Source organism: Crocuta crocuta, unplaced genomic scaffold, assembly GCF_008692635.1.
Source record: "Crocuta crocuta isolate KB4526 unplaced genomic scaffold, BGI_CrCroc_1.0 scaffold64, whole genome shotgun sequence".
NCBI classification, from domain to species: Eukaryota; Metazoa; Chordata; class Mammalia; order Carnivora; family Hyaenidae; genus Crocuta; species Crocuta crocuta.
This window is the reverse complement of record NW_027530640.1, coordinates 14,601,567-14,623,285: the sequence shown is the minus strand read 5'-3', so window position 1 is coordinate 14,623,285 and position 21,719 is coordinate 14,601,567. Positions and strand designations below refer to the sequence as shown.

The window sequence follows — 21,719 nt, the reverse complement described above, 5'->3', positions numbered from 1 at the left end:
TTCCATACCAACATTCGGAACCCAGGCTTGTGGAAACAAGCCAATGTGAAGTTATCCTCAGCTGGTGATCATCTGCACGCTTGAACTCTGAGCTGCCCCAAGCACAAAAACCCCAAGCCCTGTTGTCTTTTCAGTGCAGCATAGTGTGAAGTTATGCTGGCCAGAAGAGATGGGGGAGATGAGAAGCAAGCCAAAGTCAAATCCCAGAAGACAGGGAGGCCAAAAGCTCTGCATTGCACTCCAATTTTCTATGCAGCACAGCAGAGCTTCCCCGCTGAGGAACTGATGACACGCATGCTGGCTACGTAAAGAGGAAACAGGACTGCTTTCCAGAGAGAACCATCTTGGGGCTCTAAACAGAGCTGGCACAGTGTTAGCCTGCTGACACTGAGGGCTGAGCTCAAGGCGGCTTCGGGCAGAGAGGCCTCGGCAGGCAAGGCTGTCTGTAGCCTCCAAGGTCAGGCCACCGGGCCCGAGGCAGTGAGGCGCAGCAGGGTCAGGGCAAGGCTGCAGGTGCGGAGGCATCCATCCCCAGGGGCTGCCTGGCCTCCATATTGCACACAGCAGGAGCCGTGAGGCTGGCGATCTGCTGCAGAAGCAGCCCGAGGCAGCCTGTGTGTCAAACAGCTCAGTGCACTATAAAAAGGCAAGAAAGCCCTGCTTTGAGGAGAGCAGTCCACAGAATTTAAGAAGCCAACAAGAGAGGGAAAGCAGCACTGGGCTCCTCACAGTGACACCCAAGGCTTTGGTGTGCGCCGTCACCCTCCCCTATGCGGAGAACCAGCTGAGATCGAAAGGGAGATAAGGGAAAAAGCTGTTGCCAGAAATGAGTTGCCCCGAGACCCGACCCAAGGGGAAGCGATCAGCATTCTGGGTTTGCCCTCACCCTCCGGAGCCCTCAAGCCAGTCTCCCTCCTCAGCACCCCCAGACACGGAGTCCACTGGAGCAAACAGCTCAGCCAGCTCATTATGCTTCCTGAATGTTTTTAAAGAAAAAAATATGCAACATAATTACAGGCTCTGACCCCAAATGACTTTAACCCTGACAAAAGTGCCCAAGACTCACTGTGGGAAAAACAGTTGCCCTGTGAGTGCCCATGAGCATCACGTTTCCTTTCAGGAGCTTCTTCACCTCCCCCCACCCACGTCCCCAATGCTAGCAAAGGGTCCAAGCTCACAGGCCAAGCTCATGAACTGACTGGACCCCAGGCACGGGATCACACGCTGAGATGTTCTCAAGTCCGTGAACCTGCACCCCTTCCAACGGTTCCTCGACCAGCCATACTGGCTCCTTCCATGAAGATGAGAGGTCCCAACCTGAGGCTAGCCAGCACAGCCACAGGCATTAAAAGGGGACAGAGGATTTGAGACAAGGTTTATGTAAAACCTTCTCCTGGCCAATTCCAGGGACCTCCCCCCACACAAATCACCTGGGAGCCCTGCAAGGAATGCAGATTTCCAGACCTTACCCTACCCTAGAGCTCACGTATCAGAATATCCTTGGGGAAGACCAGGAATCCTCAGTTAAGGGAATTTTTACACAAATTCATGTTTTAGAACCACCACCACCTTCGAACAAGAACTACAGAAATGTCACATTCCAATTATAGGGCACTTACCATGTGCCAGCTTACTCTGCCAAGCGCGACATCGACAATTCTCTTGTTTACTCCTCACGATATTTTAAGGTGGCTATTTATCACTCTTGCACGTTAGGTATTCTGCAGTTTCACTTCCAATGTCAAAGCCAAAGGCCTTTGGGCAAGCCCCCACCCAAAGGGGCCAAAATGAAGCACCGTGTCATCAGAGCAAAGGTATTTCCAAACCTCTCTTTTCTACCTGTTGTGCTGAATGTTGCTACTCCCCATGATTTCTGCCTCTGCTCTCTCCTCTCATTCCAAGCCAGTGGTTCTCCGCCTTTTCTGCACATTAGAATCACCTGGGAAGCTTTGCCAATTCCGCATGCTCAAATGGGAACCCAAACTATCTATATCAGAATCTCCTGGGATGAGTCCTGGCTCCTCAGGTGATTTCAATGGGCAGCTAAGGCAGAGAACCATTGCCTGGGTTTCTAACAGCACCTGGTGAGACCCAAACCAGCTCTCTGCAGAGTATCAGACCTGTGCTTCCCACTGCCTTGTAGGTGCCTCCACATATATATTCCATGGGAGCCACTCAATAAAGACAAACCTTACTTAGCCCTGTAGCCCCTATCACACACCACAGTTCTGGGATAGAGTTCAAACATACCCCCAAGACCTAGGATAGAAACCACAAACACCCCGGACTCCACCGTCCTCAGTCTGCTGTTGACTACATGTCCTCCTCTTCGTCCACACCAGGATCTCCCCTCGGAAAAATGCCACGGAATCTTGCTTTATTTTAATCAGTGTTTGTCTGAATATTCAAATAATGATTCAATTGAGTGAACCAGATTTTCAGCCAAGTGTACTCCCTGTCGCTTGCTCTGTATTTTCCCCGATACACTGCCACCTCCCCTGACACCTGTACCTGGTCTGAGAAGCGTGTCCTCACCTCCCCTCTCCTTCCTTCCAGGCACCATGACTAGATGGTATCCATTTTCTCACACATTCTGCCTACGGGCAGTGTTAAGCAGAGTAAAGCTCAAATCACTGGTAAAATATGGGAGCATTTTAGGTGATACAATGACAAATAATTTTCAATTTTTTTTAATGTTTATTTTTAAGAAGAGTGAGACAGAGTGCGAGTGGGGGAGGGGCAGAGAGAGAAAGAGATACAGAATGTGAAGTAGGCTCCAGGCTCTGAAACTTCAGCACAGAGCCTGACGTGGGGCTCAGACCCACAAACTATGAGATCATGACCTGAGCCGAAGTCAGATGCTTAACCAACCAAGCTACACAGGCACTCAAATAACTTTCAATTTAATGATCATGATTTAATGACTATGTGAAGACATTTTAGAAAAAAATATTGCTAATTACATCAAATGTATCATTTCAGAATGCTATAAAGTGCCCTTTTGAAATGACTGTACTTTTTAATAAACTTTTTTGAACTAAATAAACAGTGGTAAAGGTGGGGCAAAAATAATGAAGGCAGTTTTAAATGACTTATCATTAGAAACACTGGCTCCTTGGACTTGATAAGCCTGCACTTGCCTTTCCCAGAGTTCTTGGCTCCTTCCTCCAGGACCCTTCAAAACTTCTAATTGTACTGTGGACTGTCTATGCTGCCTCTGACTCCTCTCAAGACGCTGAGCACCTGGAAGGCGGTAACTGTGCCCGCCTCATCTCAGAAACCCTACCAAGAACCTTCCATCCCAACATGAGCTGTGTCACAGGCACTGAAATAGAGACCACCCAGGACGGGCGGCCGACCCTGTCCTCCACAGAGAACAGTGCTAACCTGAAGAAGAGGAAACTACAAGAGAGAAACTGGACAAAACACTTTGCCCCCTCACCATTCTCCAGAAATTCCATAGCCCAGAGAAGCTTTGCTGACACACAAGTGTGCATACTGGCCCAAAGTCATGTTCTCCAGTCAAAGGACTGTCCTTCTTTAATACCTTGCCAAACTTCCTGAATCATGCACACACTGCACAAAAATAAAAACCGAATGGCACCCTCACTAGTAATGCAAATGAGTTCTCCTGGGCCCTATATTCAAGTGGTTCCCAGTTACAGCTGTGTCTCATTTTAGGGAAAGATTTTTGTTGTGGCTTTTAATCCAAGAACCAATACTACAAACAGACTGGGGAGTAAGAAATGGAGAAAACTCTAAGCATTGTTTAATTACAGATGTTACTTAGTAATAAACTAGTGAATGTCCTTCGTACTCTAACATCTAAAATCATGATTTGCAAAATTCAGTGCACTCAGAACTTTCCAGAAACACTCCTGTGGAATCTTTATCAAAATGAAAACTGTACATACCCTTTGGCCCAGCAGTTCCATTTCTAAGATTCATCCTACAGACCTACTCACTCATGTGCCCATGAACGTACCAAGATGTTCTGGTAGTAGTAAAAGGTTGGAAATCATCTAAACATCTATCATTAGGGAGCTGGGTAGAGAAACTGTTACAGGTACTCCATTCAATGGAGCACAGTATAATGCTAAAAATGAGTAGCTCTATATGTACCAATGTACAATAAGATCTAAAATATATTAAGATTGGGTACTATGCAAATATATGCAAAACAGTGCATATGGCATGCTACAGAAAAATATATAAATATGTATTTGCTGGCACATGCATACATTTTATCCGAGAAAATTGCAAGAAATGGTAAAACGTTACCTCCAGGGGAAGAACCTGAGATCATAAGGCAGGAGGAACTGGAGGGACATTCGAATTCCTCTCTGGCCCTTTTGAACCATGCACCACTTACAGGTATTACCTACTTAGATAAACTTTTTAAAAAGAAACATAGGTATGAATGAAAGTAAAAGTGCCCTTTTAATTGTATTCTATTTGCTGAACAGATCATCATTTTCGACACCTGACCCACAGGGCAATAACGAGACACTGAGTGAGGGCTCTGTTACGGTTTTAGTCCTATCCGCTCGACTGTCTCCATGGCACAGAAAATCCCTCAAGGTAACTCAATCTGCCTGGAAATCCAGTTGAAGTCTCACAGGAGGAGCCAGTTCACAGATTCAAAGTGTTCAAATTAACCTACAGTAATTCGTAGCCTAGAGAAAAGAGCAAGATCAGCTGAGCTTTGAAATTTACCTGTGATATCTTTACAACCATATAAAATGGAGTTTATTTTGGTGTTTCTTTTATGGCAGCAGCAGGAGTCAAAGTGCAGCTACTGGCTTGGCCTGGAGAAGCCAGCCGGTTAACAAGGTCTGGTCCAGAATTCCCAAGCCCCTAAATCCTTTGTCCATCTGGTAAAGTAAACACACACACACGCACACCACACACACACACCCTAACCTCAGGAATCTCCTCTTTCTAAATATAGCAGGCAACTGCCCAGTCTCCAAGCTCACCCGCTGAAGCATTTCTGTGCCTTCCAACCAAGGTGAAACGAGCCAGATGTAAACACACTGTGACAGCTTTTGGCCCACACTGCCAAGCTGTTTTCCCTAATATTTCCTCTATTTCTCCACTCTGGGTTTCTACACAAATGTGTAAATCCCAGTGACTCAAATTTGTAAACATTCCTCTGGCCACTAATGGCATTTTTCTCACCCTAACAAATCTGATTTTTCCTTCTTGTTCCCTGAAATGTGAAGTTGGAATAACCGATTAGATATGGGCAAAGCCCCAGCCTGTCTCCCATTTTATCCCTAAGAACCTGGAGCTCAGAAAACACAATGGACAGGTCCAAAGCTAATTAGGACACAGCCAATTAACTGTAATCTCTGTCTCCACCCCCCGCCTCCCCCCACATACACTTTTTTTCCCCCCGCTGCCCATGGTTCTTTTAGAATCCATGTCACTGCCTAACAGAAAGGCCTGTTCTTTTAAGGATGCTTTCCAATTTATGCAAAAGGTTAAGCTTCAGAAACATAATCTAACACACTCAAAAAAGCAGGAGACAAATATAAACTGACTATATGGATGCAAAGGACCTAAACAATAGATGTCAAAGAGCTTATAAAACTTGGAGGCTGGCAACCATTTTATATTGAGGAAACTTCCAGGAATTTTCAAGGATCCTGGAAATCCTGTATGCCATGGAAATGTTGGAACCTACCCACAAAGATACGTGTGCATATGATCCCTACGGCACTGTCTCTAATAGTGAAAAACTTAGACAATCCGAATTATCTTTCAAGACGAGACGAGTTAAATAAGCCATGGTGTATCCACATAGCAGAATTTTCTGCAGTCACTAATGTACTATGCACATACATTCACATGAAAGAGCTTTAAGTCATAGTATTAACCAGAAAACAAAACACAGAATAACTTATATAGTATAATCCCATTTATGGGAAAAAAAACAATACACAAAGAAAAAAGACAAGAAAAAAAAAGCATACCAAACAGCTGACAGTTGGTTAAGTCAGGAAAGTGGGTTCTTTACATTTCCATATTCTTCGATGTTATTAAGAGAATGTATTCACGAACCGTGTGATTTTTTTTCAACTTTGTACTATAAGCTTAGGTCATTCATTCATATGGTTAATTTCCGCCCCAAACTTCGTCATCCACAAGTCATTTTTATTTCAGAAAATAGTGCCATCATTCATGTAACTGCTCAAGCCAAACATTTGAATCTTTCTTGGCTTCACTCTTTTCTCTCAGAGCCTAAATCCTATCAAACAGCAAATCCTGTGGGCTCTATGTGAAAATATCACCATCTCCAGTGATGCAACCCTTGCCCCAAGCTGTCACTGCCTCTTCCCTGGTTTAACAGCCTCCTGACTGGTCTCCTTGCCTTGCCTCCATTCTTGCCCTGTTGTATCTATTCTCCACACAGTGGCCCCCCCAGGATCTCTCAAAAACACAAACAGGATCACATCACAACCTCTCATGGGTTCCCGTTACACTTAGAATAAAAACCCAAAATCCTTTCTGGGACTCAAGACACAGCCTGGCTCCTGGACTCTCTCCCTGTTCACTGGCCACCACTGTTCTCCAACCTCCCTGCTGGTCCTCAGCATCCCAGTACTTTCCCACCTTGTGACTTGTGCACCTGTTACTGCCACCCTAAAAGCCATTACTCTAGGTCTTGAGGGACATGTTAAGAGCAGAGCAGGAGTCCATATTGGTTAAATAAAAGTCTTCCGTTGACAGCAAAAAAATGTATCACTTGATACACAATGGGTTATAATTTTAAAAATCAAAACTAAGGTCAGTCATAAATTTAAATCTGGTAGCACCTGGGTGGCTCAGTCGGTTAAGTGTCTGACTCTTAATCTCAGCTGAGGTCTTGATCTCAGGGTCATGGTTTAAGCCCCACATTGGTTCCATGCTGGGTGTGAAGCCTACTTAAAAAAGGGGGAGGGGGGGTGGCACGTGAGTGGCTCAGTCAGTTGAGCACCTACCTGCCTCTTGATTTCAGGTTAAGTCATGATCCCAGGGTCATGGAATCAAGCCGCACATTGGGCTGAGCTTAGAATCTGCTTGAGATGCTCTCCTTTTGCCCCTCTCCCCTATTCATGCACACACACTCTCTCTCTCTCTAAAATAACATTTAAAAAAAAAAAGAAAAAAGAAATTTAAATCTAGAAAAGCCATTCTGTTGGCTTCATATTGGCATCTCTCCCTTGTGTAGCTTTTTAAAATGCAATGTCCTTGGATCGCCTGGGTGGTTCAGTAGGTTAAGAATCGAACTTCAGCTCACGTCATGATCTCACGGTTTGTGGGTTTGAGCCCCACGTCAGGCTCTGTGCTGACAGCTCAGAGCCTAGAGCCTGCTTTGGATTCTATGTCTCCTTTCTGTCTACCCCTCCCCTGCTCGCATTCTATATCCCTCTCTCTCAAAAATAATTTAAAAAAATTTTTATTAATGCAATGGCCTTGACAGGATAACACACTCCCCTTTATGAGCCCTGTTCCCCAACAGCTCAGTGGTGATCGCTGTTCCTGCTGGCCCATTCTCATTTCATCAGTTCATGGGGTTTGTGATCACTGCCTTAGACTGACCAGAATTAGGAAGTCCAGCCTGAGGCCTCCACCCAGAGGGATGCTCACTAGCCTTACAAAAGCAGAAAGGGGAAATTGAACCTCCTAAGAATCACCATCCTAAGCCCTGGGATCAGTTAAATATATCTGAGGTTAAAGCAAATGGAAGCAAAACTTCCCCCAAATGAGGACAAATAAAGAAAAATATACTGAATACTGTTCAATTAATCATCAAAAGTTTTAGGGGACAAAATAAAGGGAAACATCTGAGACATGAAACAGTGCCCAACGAAAAGATCTAAACAGACGTCTCAGCAAAGAAACTGCAGCAGTGGTCAATAAGTACATGGAACATCACTAATCAACATCATTAATCATCAGGGAAATGAAAATTAAAACCAGGATTCACCACTTCCCACCCACTAGGATGGCTACAATCAGAAAGACAGACAATAACAAGTATTGGTGATAAAGGAGACAAACTGGAACCTTTGTACAAAGCTGATGGGAATTTAAAAGGATGTTTCTGCTGCAGAAAACAAGTTGGCAGGTTTTTAAAAACTAAATGTAAGCTTACCATACAACTTATCAGTTCTGCTTTCACATAAGAAATGAAGTAAGAATTGAAAACGTGTGTCCACACAAAGACATGTACACAAAGGTTCACTGTAGCATTCATTATTCATAAGAGCCAAAAATGAGAACCCAAATGTCTGTCAAATGGTGAATTGATCAAGAAAGTATGATTCACACAATGGAATACTCTTCAGTGATAAAAAGGAACAAACCAACAACACGTGTTACAACACAGGTTAATCTGAAAACACGATACTAACTGAAAGTAGCCAGATACAAAAGACCATATAAAAAGTATGATTCCATTCAGCTTTTTCAGAGATGACAAATCTGTAAGTGGCAGAACAAAGTAGATTAATCATTGTCTGAGGCTTGAGGTGAGACTAAAGAGTGCCTTTTGGGGGTGAAAGAAATGTTCTAGAACTGGAATGGGGTGATTGTTGCAGAATTCTGTAAACTAACTACAATTGAACTGTACACTTAAAACTGGTGAATTTTATTCTTCAATAAAGCTCTTAAAACAAAAACAAGGCCCCCAAAACATGTTGCCTTGAAACAAATGGCTACTTTAAAAGAAAGAACCATAAACAGAATGTTCATAAGAGGCATTCACAATAAACTGATAGGTCAATTTCCAACTTTCAGTGATCAATCTGAGGGGGGTGGGGGGAATGGAGATGAGAAAGAAAAAAGCTTTTTATGATTTTAAAGGAGAAAGAATAGTCTTTCTTAATGATAGTTGTTGATAATCATAGCCCAACAAATAAGATATTCAGCCAGAAAAAGGAATGAAATTCTGGCACATGCTACAACATGGATGAGCCTTGAAGATATTAAGCTAAGTGAAATAAACCAGGCATAAAAGGGCATATACAGTATTATTCCACTAATACGAAGTATGCAGAGTAGTCAAATTCATGGAAAATGAAAGCAGAACAGAGGTTACCAGGTACTGGGGGATGGGGAAAATGAGGAGCTAGTGTTTAATGGATACAGAGTTTCAGTTTGGGGGAAAAAAAGAAACTCTGCAAAGTGATAAGCACTGATAGTTTACACAACACTGGAATCCAACTTATTAGGAATGAACTGTCCATCTACAAAAGGTTAAAGTGGTAAATTTTGTGGTATGTATATTTTATCTCACACACACACAATCTCAACAGTAAGGAAACTCAACCCAATTTAAAAATGATCAAAAGATCAGAGCAGACACCTCATCAAAGACACACAGCTGGCAAATAAACATGTAAAAAGATACTCAACGTCATGTCATTAGGGAAAGAGAAATTTAAAAAACAATGAGACACCACTACATGCCTGTTATAACGGCTAAATCCAAAGCACTAACAACACCAAATTCCTTTTTTATATATATTTACGTATTTTGAGGGAGTGAGGAGGGAGACAGAATACCAAGCAGGTTCCGCCCTGTCAGCAGGGAGCCTGATGCAGGGTTGGAACTCAGGAACCATGAGATCACGACCTGAGCCTAAGTGGGACGCTAAACCACCTGAACGACCCAGGGGCCTCTGACAACACTGAATTCTGATGAGGATGTAGAGCAACAGGAACTCTCATTCTTTGCTCACAGGAAGGCAAAATGGTACCACACTTTGGAAACCAGTCGGGCAGTTTCTTACAAAACTGGAATACTCTTCCCATACCATCCACCAGCTGTGCTCCTTGGTGTTTACTCAAACGAGTTGAAGAGTTGAAGGCCTGTGTCCACATATAAACCTACAGACAAATGTTTGTATCGGCTTTATTTCTAACAGCCAAAACTTGGAAGCAACTAAGGTGCCCTTCAATAAATAAATGGATACATTCAGATGACACATCCAAAGGAGTATTTCCCAGTGATAAAAAGAAATGAGCTATTAAGCCACAAAAAGACATGAAGGAATCTTAAATGCATATTGCTAAATAGGAAAAGCCAATCTGAAAAGTCTCAACACCCTATGATTCCAACCACAGCATATGACTTCTGGTAAAGGCAAAACTAGGGAAATAGTAAAAGACAGCAGTGGCTGCCAAGAACAGGGGCACAGGAATGAGTAAGTGGAGCACAGGGGATTTTTAGGGCAGTGAAACTATTCTGCATGGTACTGCAATGGCCAATACAAGTTATTTAACATTTGTCGAAACCCAGAGAATGTACAATGCAAAGAATGAACCCTAAGTTAAACTGTGGATTTTAGTTAATAACACTGTATCAGTACTGTAACAAAGGCACCACACTGATGCAAGATGTCAATAACAGGGAAAATTGAGAGGAATAGGTATGAAGGGCTGATATGGCAACTCTCTATACTTTGCACTCAATTGTTCTGTAAATTTAAAACTTAAAACTTAAAATATTGTCTATTAATCATAAAATGGAGGGAGGACACCTTAGACTTCTGTCAGCAGGTTGAGAACTACAGATTAAATGCAATTTACTCAATTCAATAAAGGTAATGGATTAAAGTAGAACTTTTTTCCAGAGAGAGAGAAAGAGAGAGGCAAGAGGGGAAGAGAGACAGCACATGTAAGCAGGGGTGGGGGAGAAGGAGAGAGAGAATTCCAAGCAGATTCTCTGCCCAGTGCAAAGTCCAACTCAGTCTCAACACTGTGAGATCATGACCTGAGCCAAAATCCAAAGTCAAGGGCTTAACCAACTGAGCTACCCAGGGGCCCCATAAAGAACTTTTAAGTCAGTGTTACATAAAAACTACAAAATCCTGTTTGGACTTAATTTACTGTTGTTTACATTTGTATGAGTAATATTTCAAATGTCAGTATTACAAATTACCACCATTTATAAATAATTTGCAAACGGCTCTTTTTTCCCTTTAATTTGAAAGGTGCTAAAGCAAAGCAAAGGAACTGGCAAAATGTTTTTGCTACTTAACTCCATACCCATTTGTCCTATTAGGATTTTGTAAGTAATGTAATTACTCCTGAACAAAGCAGATTGGTAATGAACATCCTTTGGGAAGCCATTCAAGAGGGCTCATCTCTCTACTGCACAAAGTCTATGACAAATCCTAAAGAACTACAAAAGTGTGACATGATTTAAACCATGCAACCCTTTAAAAAAAAGTAATGAATTCAAAAAGAAAAAAAATAAAGCATGCAACATTTCATGTTGATTTTTTTTTTTACTCCTGTTTAAATGGGCAATGAGAATAAACCATTTATCTTACCAAATCAGACCCAGGATAGGTTTCTGGCCCTCCTGTTTGATGCTTTACTACCCAACTAAAAGAGAATCACTTCCAGTTATAAAGTAAGTAAGTCATATGATGTAATGTACAGCATACTGACTGCTGTTCATAATAACGCAGCATTTGTTTCAAAGCTGCTAAGAGAGATCTTAAAAGTTCTCATCACCCACAAAAAATACTGTAACTGTATGGTGACAGGTGTTAACTAGATTTATTGTGGTGCTCATTCACAACATATACAAATACAGAATCTTGCTGTATACCTGCAACTACAAAGTTCTATGTCAATTTTAGCACAATCAAAAATTTTTAATTAAAAAATAAATTAATGCTATAAAGGTACACATTTTTAAAATATTATTTTTAAAAAGAATCACGGATAATCACTCAGTGAAACTCTATTGCTTATAAAGCCAAGACACAGCCAGACTCCATCATTTGCCCTTCTAGCCTATAATGGTTCTTTTAATCCCATGACGGAGAGAAGCACAAAACTTCAAAGCATAATACAGAATATCAGCTATTCATTGCTACCCAGGTTTCCGAGTCTGAAAAGACAACAGGCACAATATTTTCACTTAACCTAGTATCTGCCGCATGCTTCTCCTTCCTAGGGTCTAGACCTATGAAGAATTTGCATCTTCAGTACTGGTATAGTTATTGAAGACACTGAAGGGTCATGTTCAAAAGAGTTCATCGCCTGCAGTCTATTCCCAGGTTCAAAACCTGGTTGCACAACCTACTAGCTACGTAACCTTAGACAAGTTACCCCAGCGCTAAAATACAGAAAAATAAGAGTATTCACTCACAAATGGTGGTAAGGACTAATGAGACTAATGCGCACACAGCATAGGGTCAGGCGCTTGACAAGTGCTCAATAAACAAAAGCACGTTGTCTCCAAAAACATTCGTGAATACTATAGACTCAGCTATAGAAATATACATTTACTTCATTTTGTAAAAAAGTGTCCCCCAGCAGGTAAGACTCCAGAATAAGGCTTTAGAGATTATCACACACCCTGCCCCAACTTGACCGAAAGTTCACAGAAGGAAGGGGCTGGATTCTTAGTTTTATTTTGGTCTCTGCTGTGTCCATCACAGTACCAGCAACAACAACTAATCCATTCCCCACTCATGAGTTTGAAAGACAAAGGCACACCTGGGTTCCTCCCAGCCCTGGGACACAGTCCCATCTTCGGGACCTCACCTCTGCTCAAACGCCCCTGAAGCAGAGTAGCATATGGATTCAAGTTCCCCCACCTGAAATCCAATGAAAAATTTTGTATTTAAAGTTGCTCATCACCACCTAGGAGGAAACTATTAAAATCACACGTGTGAATGTTCAGAATAGTCAATTCTATAAAGACTGGAGATACTTAGTGATTGACAGGGGCTGGGGACGGGGTAGCAGGGGCTGGGGACAGGGGTGGCAGGGAGCTGGGAGAAAATGGGGACCAACTACAAATGGGAAGGAGACTTCTTTGTGGGGATGACTGCACAATTCTGTGAATGTACTAAAAACCACTGAACTGGATTCTGTTAAGCAGGTGAACTGTATGGTAAGGTAAATTATGCCTTAAAAGAGTTGATATCTTAACATTTGGGTTTTTGACCCACCCCTCCCATTTTAGATGATCAGAATAAGGGTATTCATTCTACCTCATTAAGCAGAAGCCAAATGTATGGCAGTAAGTCCATAACTCAACTCTCAAAATGGAAATAAAGAGTTCTTGAAAACCCACACCACTGCCCAAAACCAATAGCCTAATTCAAGTTCATTTCTATGAAACCACATTTGGTTTGCCACTGGGTCCATGAGACCAGCTATGGAGTCCAATGCATTCTGCAAGCTTTTCTTGCAAGACAAGAGAGAGAGGAAGCCAGTGCAGACACTGAGGGGGTAGAGTAAGCTAGCAGGAAGGTTGAAATTTTAAGCTACCAGAATGTTATTAGGAACAGAAAGTAGTCGGGAGGCTTACTCCTATTTTTTCTTAACTTGTGGAGCTTTTGTGGCATAACCACAACATTATGCAAACAGGAATACCAGGACTCTTCCCACTCTAACCAGTGGTTAACACATACACAGCCGTGTAAGTTATCAACAAGTAGCATGAAGAAGGCATACTGCCTAACTCCCTGCACCCAAACCAAAAAGTGTCTCTCTGTTCTTGGTAACTTTTGCTCTGAGTCTTGACCACCCTGAATGCTGCAAGATGATTATAGCTACCAAGTGAGAGGTGCTATGCACCAGGCTCCAAGCTAAGTGCCTTCCTTACAAACACTGATTCATTTGATCCTCACGACACTAGGTCAGGGTGGCTACTCCCATTTTACATGGAAGAGCTCAAGCTCAGTGACTTGCCCAAAGTCAACCAGTAAGTGTGAGGGTTAAGGTTCAAACCCAGGAAATCCTAAAACTTATTTCTACAAGTCTGAACTTCGTCTCCAGCTTCTATGGTCTCTACAGAAAGAAAGAAAGCCTTCAACATATAAAATCCTCCCAAGTGAGACACTGACTCATCAGGGTCAGAAAAGAGTCCTGGGCATACGAGCATCACAGGAAAGACCTGGAGAAATCAGGACAGGAAAAGCTGAATGACAGTCACCAAGGTAGGTCCCAAATCATTTTATTGCTTATCTTCTATGTATCCAGACCTGAGGCTTGGACTCCAAGGAAAAACTTCAAGGGGGTTATTTGTTTATCACATTCTCAAGGGGACTGAAGACACAACAGACCTAGGCAACAGTTCTGCTTGAGGGTTAAGTTAAGCACAGGCTTTGGACTCTGACAACTTCGGTACAAATACATTAACTGCTATGTCACCTTGAGCAGGTTACTGACCTCTCTGACCTTCAGTTTCTTCATAAATAAAACGTTTGGCAATCCCAAGAGGCCCATTTTTATTGCCTTGGATTAACACACAAAAGAAACCTAAACCCAAAGTTCTGTGAATACTAATTATAAAACAAAGCCATAAAATTTTATAGCTGGAAGAGACTGTAAACGATCTAAATGAGTGTTATTTATATAATTATATATTTAGTGTGATTAGTTTTAAAAATGCTGGCTTTACATTTTAAGGAGAAGGATGAACAGAAGAAAAATAAAACACAAATACTAAGACAGTAATATACACTGTGTAAGCTCCTCATGATAATAGAATGCCTCAAATCTGGGAAACAGAGGTCAACTCCACCCTTTCCACTTAAGAGGTCACATGACCTATTCAAATACTAGTAGCTGTTGAAGAGTATAGTTAAAAAGTACAGCTGAATATACAGGAATTAGAACATTTAGTTCCTTACTAGTCTATCTCCCAAGTTACAGGCCTGCTCCATTCCATTAGACAACTTAAATAACTCTTAAATGCTATTACTGCATTATTCCCTCCTACCCAAAGAATTCCGACGCCTGCCAAAGAAATAGTGGCAGGCAACTACATCGCCAGTCGCACAAATTCACCTTACTCATACTCGAGACAGGCAGACAAATGCAATTCCAAATACTAGCAGGCTTGGTCTAAGGGACCCATTCTGGGTGAGCTAGATGGAGAAGGATTAAGAGTTCTGTCTTGGGGCGCCTGGGTGGCTGCACCGGGTAAGTGTCCAACTTCGGCTCAGGTCATGATCTCACAGTTTGTGGCTTCGAGCCCTGTGTCGGGCTCTGTGCTGACAGCCCAGAGCCTGAAGCCTGCTCCACATTCTGTGTCTCACTGTCCCCCCTCTTCCCCTGCTCACACTCTGTCACTCTCTCTCTCTCTAAAATAAACATTAAAAATAAATAAATAATGTGTGCACCCAACCTATAAGTGGATTCCTAACTTACTCCAAACCAGGGGTGGAGTGTTCCCTGAACCAAGGATGGAAACAGATAAAGAAAACCCATTCATAGGCTTCAAGTCAACAGAGACCCTGCCTCTGAGGACCCTTAATGTCTAGGTTTATTTCACCACAAAAGATCCGCAACTGATGCCCTGAGGCATTCCATTACGTATCTCTACATTTTTAGAAGCAACAGGATCACAAAATGACATCTCAGGCACCTGACTTCTGTAAATCTCCTTTAAAGAGGACTGGGAACAATTCTCAGAGGTTAGGAGCCCACTCTGCCAATGCAACCTTTCTTGGCTAAAAGGTATCACCTATTAAGAAATACATCACGCGGGGCGCCTGCGTGGCTCAGTCGGTTGAGTGTCCGACTTTGGCTCAAGTCATGATCTCACAGTTCCTGGGTTCAAGCCCGGCGTCGGGCTCTGTGCTGACAGCTCAGAGCCTGGAGCCTGTCTTCGGATTCTGTGTCTCCCTCTTTCTCTGACCCTCCCCTGCTCATGTTGTCTCTCTCTCTCTCTCAAAAATAAATAATACATTAAATTTTTTTATTTAAATCCATCACATACACAGTCAAAGAAAAGGCAAAGACAGTTCAGTCCCACTATCTACCTTCGTGTTATTCCTGGTTCTCAAAACTAAAAGATGGCCCAAACTATGTTTAAATGGGCAGACTGCGAAGGCACCAGAAACGATAGCACGGTCCAAGGAGCTCATCCCTAGAACACTCTTCTTTGGCCAAAGAGAAACTCCGGCTCTGCAAAAATCAAGGGATTATCATACACAGAATGCAAATTTCATTGCTCCCCTACCCGAAGGAAATAAGTAAAAATAGTTTTACCAAAGGTTCCAGAATTTTTGAGGACGAGTTTAAACCTCTCCTTTCTTTTTTTTTTATTAAATTTTTTTTAATGTTTTTATTTATTTCTAGGAGAGAGAGAGAGAGACAGTGTGAGCAAGGGGGGGGGGAGGGGGTTCAGAGAGAGAGGGAGTCACAGACTGAAGCAGGCTCCAGGCTCTGAGCTGGCAGTCAGCACAGAGCCAGACGCGGGGCTCGAACCCACGAACCGCGAGATCATGACCTAAGCGAAAGTCGGACGCTTAACCGACTAAGCCACCCAGGCGCCCCTAAACCTCTCCTTTCTGAGTGAAGGCGTTGGACATTTCCTTCAAAACCTTGGAGTTTTCAAGGATAATGGGAGAGGTGGAAAGGAGAGCGAGGGAGGGGGAGAGGGAGACAGTCAGGATATGCTCGTTCTATTTTTAAACCCTCGCCCACAGTTTAGAGTAAAGGAACACTCTGAGGCTGTACTCCCACCCCTGTCACCTTCTGCTAAACACAAGAATCAGAACCTGCACACGTACATGGCCCTGGGTTCCTGGCTGCCAACCCTCCCTAGAACCGCGAGCTAAGCTGCCCTTCCACCCAGCCCTTCCCTGGCGGCGCCGACGCCTTTCGCAGAACCCGGCGGCCCTGAGCAGGCTGGCGGACAGACCGCGAAGCAATCACCAGCCGCCTTTTCCGGAGGGGAGGCAGCGCCCCCTTGGCGGGGCACGTTCAGTTCCCGGGTTGGGTACCCAGGGGTGAGCAAGCGTTCCCCCAAGGGAGCCGGAGTGGNGGCGGGCGCTATGCGGTTTCCCGACGGAGTGCGGCGCGCGGGGCACCGGCATCCCGTTCCCGGGACACCTGTGTGCCGCGCACCCGCAGCCGCGGTGGCCCGCGAGCACCGCTCGCCCTCGGTCACCTCCCGGCCATCCCAGAAAGCCAACGGGTGCGCGGCAGGTCTCCTTGCATATCGACTCGCCCATCTTACGTGCCCGTCTCGCCCCACTGCAAGCACCTACGCCCGACGCTCAGTGACCCCCGCGGCGGAACGGCAGTCGGCGCGCGAGTGCCCAGGGCCGAGAGCCGCCCGACGGTTCTCTTGCCTCAGGGCCCCGTCCCCGCCGGGCTCGGGACACTCACTCTTAAGCGCGCTGATGAGTGACTTCCCGTCCTTGATGAGCTCCTTGATGAATTTGTTGGTCTTGTCCAGCTCGGCTTCGTGCGACTTGAGCGTCTCTCGGAAGTGCGGGCTGTCGAGGCAGCAGTCGCTGAATTCGAGCGCGGGGAGCCCCATAGTGCCCGCGTCGCCCAGCCGGGGGGCGCGCCTCCCCCGGCGCCCCGGAGNTCCTTCGACTGTTCGCTCTCCAGCAGCCTCGAGCGCCCTCTCACAGCAGCCTCGGCCGCCCTACCGGCGTCCGGGCCGCTCGAACCTGCTAGCGATGACCTAATCTCAGCCGGACCAATCAACGCGCCCGTCTCAGCCCGACCCCCCTGCCTCCCGGGGACACCCGGCCATTCCGCCGCCTTGACCCAATCAGCGAGGCCTAGAGGCGGGGCCTAGGGCGGGGGGCGGAGCCCACGCCACCGCCTAGGTCCGCAGCACAAGCTCCGCCTCCCCCCGCCGGCGCTGTGTTGCAGACCCAGAGCCCAAGGAGTGATTGCCGCGCTGCACTGGCCCTCGCCACTCCGGATGGGGCCGGCTCGCCACGACCCGGGTCCGAACCCGAAGTGGTGCGTCTGCAGGTGTGGGAACGGAGGATGCTAAGTGTGCGGAGCGTGAAAAAAAACTGGGGAATGGGGGCTGCGGTTCCATTCAGCCTGCCCTGCACGGCTGAGCAATTGAGCTTTCACTCGGAATGCACCTCCCTACCCCGGGAGAACTTCGAGCTTACGGAACCACCATGTCAACCCTAGACACACGCTTCTTATTCCAGTCGGAGACTATCTGCATCTTAAAATGACCAGCTCTTCTTGCCTGCAGTCTTCCCGCCCCCCTCCCCCAGTCTCTACCCCTCATGGCCACTCCTGCCTAAAACCCTCCCACGGCTGCCCCCAGTCGAAGGATCTAAAGTCCTTCCGAGAATTTCAGCCGCCTGTTGTGTTCCTGCTGGGCACCAAGCAAATTTTACATAATCACGTCCTGCCTGTCGTCCTTTGATACACTGTGAGCTTCACGAGGGCACGGACCACTGCAGTTTTCTTGTGCGCCGCTGCATCTCCAACACCTGCAACAGCGGCTAGCATCTAGTAACAGATACTGAGAGCTTACCGTGTGCTACGTGTGCCACGCGTGCTCCGGGATTGATAAGTATTTGTGGAATAAATGAATAGGTCTTTTCCTGTGTTCCTCCCCACTCCCAGTGCGCTGCACTGTTGTCCCTCTGTTCGACCACAGGAATCAATTCTGGCAACTCACTGCACTTGTCAGGCTGTATCACCGTGCTGAACTGTGAACTCCTGGAGGATAGGGGCTGTCCTTGAATACATTTTTGTATGTCCAGGAATTAGCAGCCCTCCTTAGTTAAGGTTTTTTTGTTTGTTCTGTTTGTCCTTTCAAATAGGTCTGCTATGTGCAGGCACTGAACTATGTTCAGTATGCTATGGATACTAAGATGAGTAACAGGGATCGAATTGATTGCTACGGGTGGGTGGGGAGACAGGAGAAAAAGTAGTAGCAGCACTGCCGGCTGAGACAGAAGGCCTGGGTGCTTCGGAACATGGCGAAAGGTTACCAATTCAGGGGCCAGAGAAGCCATCAATGTTGAGAAAGCAATTGATTGGTTCATTAAATGCATAAATGAATGAATGAATGTGATCTATTTGCTGTTGTATCTACAAATTTAGACTTGATAGGAGGCCCAAACCAGTGATCATTAAAATCCTGAAAATAGTTGCTCCTCACTTGCCAAGGATGAGAAAGATCTGTTTCATGCTGTATTTTGAGCACGTAAAAAGTCGATATTCTGGTTCTCTACTGATGCGTAACAAATCACACCAAAACTTAATAGTCTAAAAAACAACAACAGTCTTTTATTTTCTCTCATGATCTCTGTAGGTCAGGAATCTGGAGGAAAGCTTAGCTGGGTAGTTCCAGCTTAGAGTCTCTCGCCGGGGTTTAGCGGAGCAGCTCCCTCTCCTTGGGTGGGCCAGGGCTTTTCCACGAGCTCTCCTCCGTGGTCCCTCCTTTGGTTCCTCTCAGCGCGGCAGCCTAAGTACTCTGGGGTGAATGTGCTAGCTGTACAGGGGGAAAGCTACATCACCTTTTATGTCTTAGCCTTGGAAGCCACACATTTCTACCTCCTTCATTAGCTACAAACAAGTCACAAGCCTATACAGATTCAAAGGGAAGTGAGGGGTGCCTGGGTGGCTCCACTGGTTACGTGTCTAACTTCAGCTCAGGTCGTGATCCCCCAGTCTGTGGGTTTGAGCCCCACATCAGGCTCTTTGCTGACCTGGAGATGTTTTTGCAGCCATGTCTGAAAAAAACAACCTGCCATAGTGGGCCTAGTACATGATATTCAATGAATGTTACATGAATGAAACAAATCGGGGGCCATGATGATTTATCTTCTGCTATTGAGGAATTCTAGGCAATTGTGTATAAAGTGATATATATGTAATAATAATAATAATAATAATGGCTATCATTTCTCAAGCTCTTAGTTTGTACCAGACACTATGCTAAATTATTTTCTTACATGCATTTATATTGGTACTATGATAAACCCCATTTTTCAGATGAGAAATTGAGGCCAAGAATTGTAACTTAACCCAGGTTGCCTAACTAAGAAGTGTGTGTGACACATACACATACCCAAACGTATACCTTGATATACCCATTTACAGAGAAACATGTGTGGATAGCATTTCGCTTCTTGTTTATTTAATGCAGGATCTCCATAAACGCCTCAATATTATCAGAAAAAGAGAATCAGAATGCAGTAGTACTGAGTCCACAAACCGGCACATGGAATTTGCACTGGTCTCTCTCTCCCTAGAAAATAAGCTCCATGAGGTAGAGATTTTGTGTTGTCTCCTGCCACAGCCCCAGCTCTGAGAACAGCAATGCGTGCTTTAGAGGTGCCCACCACCAACAGGAGGGCCCCAAGTTTAATACGGAAGAAACAGCGACTCGTGTGACAACATAGGTGGTAGCTATGACTGCAAATAAAACAGAAATCACTTTGATAGGAAATACAGAAATAACTGAGGCAAGGGGCTAAGTCGGTTGGGCATCTGAGTCTTGATTTCAGCTCAGGCCATGATCTCAGGGTTGGTGGGATAGAGGCCCACGGTGTGATTCTATCTCTTCCTCTCTCTCTACCCCTCCCCCGTTCTTGCATGCTCATGCCGGTGTGCCTGCTCACACACTCTCTCTCTCTCAAAATAAATAAATAAACTTAAAGAAATGATTTGAACAAAGTGATTTGGGCTACATTCTTAGGAAGATGTCTGAATTCCTTCAAATTAATCAAGCAGTAAGTCCAAATAGTTCTATTTTCAGGATCACTGTAAAATCCATATTATTTCTGACTTCAGTTGTCCAATTAATTTTATATCTGCAAATGATGATCTTCTATTTGTAGAAAATTGGAAAGCATTCTCACATATGTTATCTCTGAGCCTACATAGGTAGAGGTGGGCATCGGCCACTCGTGGCTCCTGAACACAAACAGGATGAAGGTTCATAGGTCCTCCTGTCACTGAGGACCAGAAATAGATGTAGTCTCTGGAGACTTAGATGAAGACATCAGCACATGACTTCTCTCTCCGTCCCATGAGCTGACCTTCCTCTATGGCATCTTCATTCCCAGTGGCTCTCTCTGCTCCTCCAAAGTTATATCCAGCAATATTAGCAATAAGAGAGTTTTCTTTCTAAGAATTGTAGCAGAAATTGCAAGACTAAAGCCAGGGGTTAAACAGCCCTGCTGCTAACACATAAAGCATGGGGAGGAGTCATTTCCCCAAAGGACAAGCAAAGTGCCGTTAACAGGAAAAGAGGGAATTAATGCCGAATAGGCAGAAACGACAATATGCAGTACACCTGACCAGTCCCCCAACCCCCTCAAAATGAATGCTCCTGCTGCTACATTTACATGGTTTTGTAATTCTATTTAGTGCATATTCATTTTTTTATAGTCGATACCATATGTTTCTTTACACAGTGACTTCACCTTTGTATCATTACCGGATAAGACAGCAGTGTTCCTGTTTTAAAAGACGATTTTGGAGTGATGTTGTAAATATTCCATGTATCAATTGTGGCCATGGTTACATTAGTGTTGACATTTGTCAAAAATTATGGGTACATTTTATTGTGTCTAAACTATACCTCAATAAGGTTGAGGTGAAATATTTTAAGAAATAACTGTAAGAAATATTTTAAGAAATACTGATGATGGTAGTGATACTAATGATGATATTTATTGAGCTTTTTTTGTGTAGTAGGATCTGTGCTAAGTACTTTATTGCATTTCCAACCTTTACTAAGATCTTAGGAAGTAGGTACTGTTACTCTCCTTATCTTACAGATAAGACAACTAAGAATGAGAGAAGTAAGGTACCTAAGGTCATGCAATTAGTGGCAGAATGGGGCTAAGAATTCAAATCTATCTGTCTTAAGTAACTATCTGCATGTAAGATATCTATAAGAAAGACATTTTATACATCTAAAAATTAATAATAATAGCCAAATCAACAACTGGAATAAGGTCACA

The 21,719-nt window shown here is 44.3% G+C and overlaps 1 protein-coding gene across 5 annotated transcripts in view; it reads right to left on the bottom strand.

Moving 5' to 3' along the window:
* ARHGAP26 (Rho GTPase activating protein 26) overlaps positions 1-17,340 on the bottom strand; it is a 423,871-nt gene extending 406,531 nt beyond the window's left edge. For all 5 annotated transcript variants that reach the window (XM_077768849.1, XM_077768850.1, XM_077768851.1 and 2 more), the window contains exon 1: positions 17,143-17,340. In XM_077768849.1, coding sequence (XP_077624975.1) covers positions 17,143-17,296 — 154 coding nt within the window. In that variant the 5' untranslated portion in view covers positions 17,297-17,340. The remainder of the gene's footprint in view (positions 1-17,142) is intronic.
* Between the last annotated feature and the right edge of the window lie 4,379 nt (positions 17,341-21,719).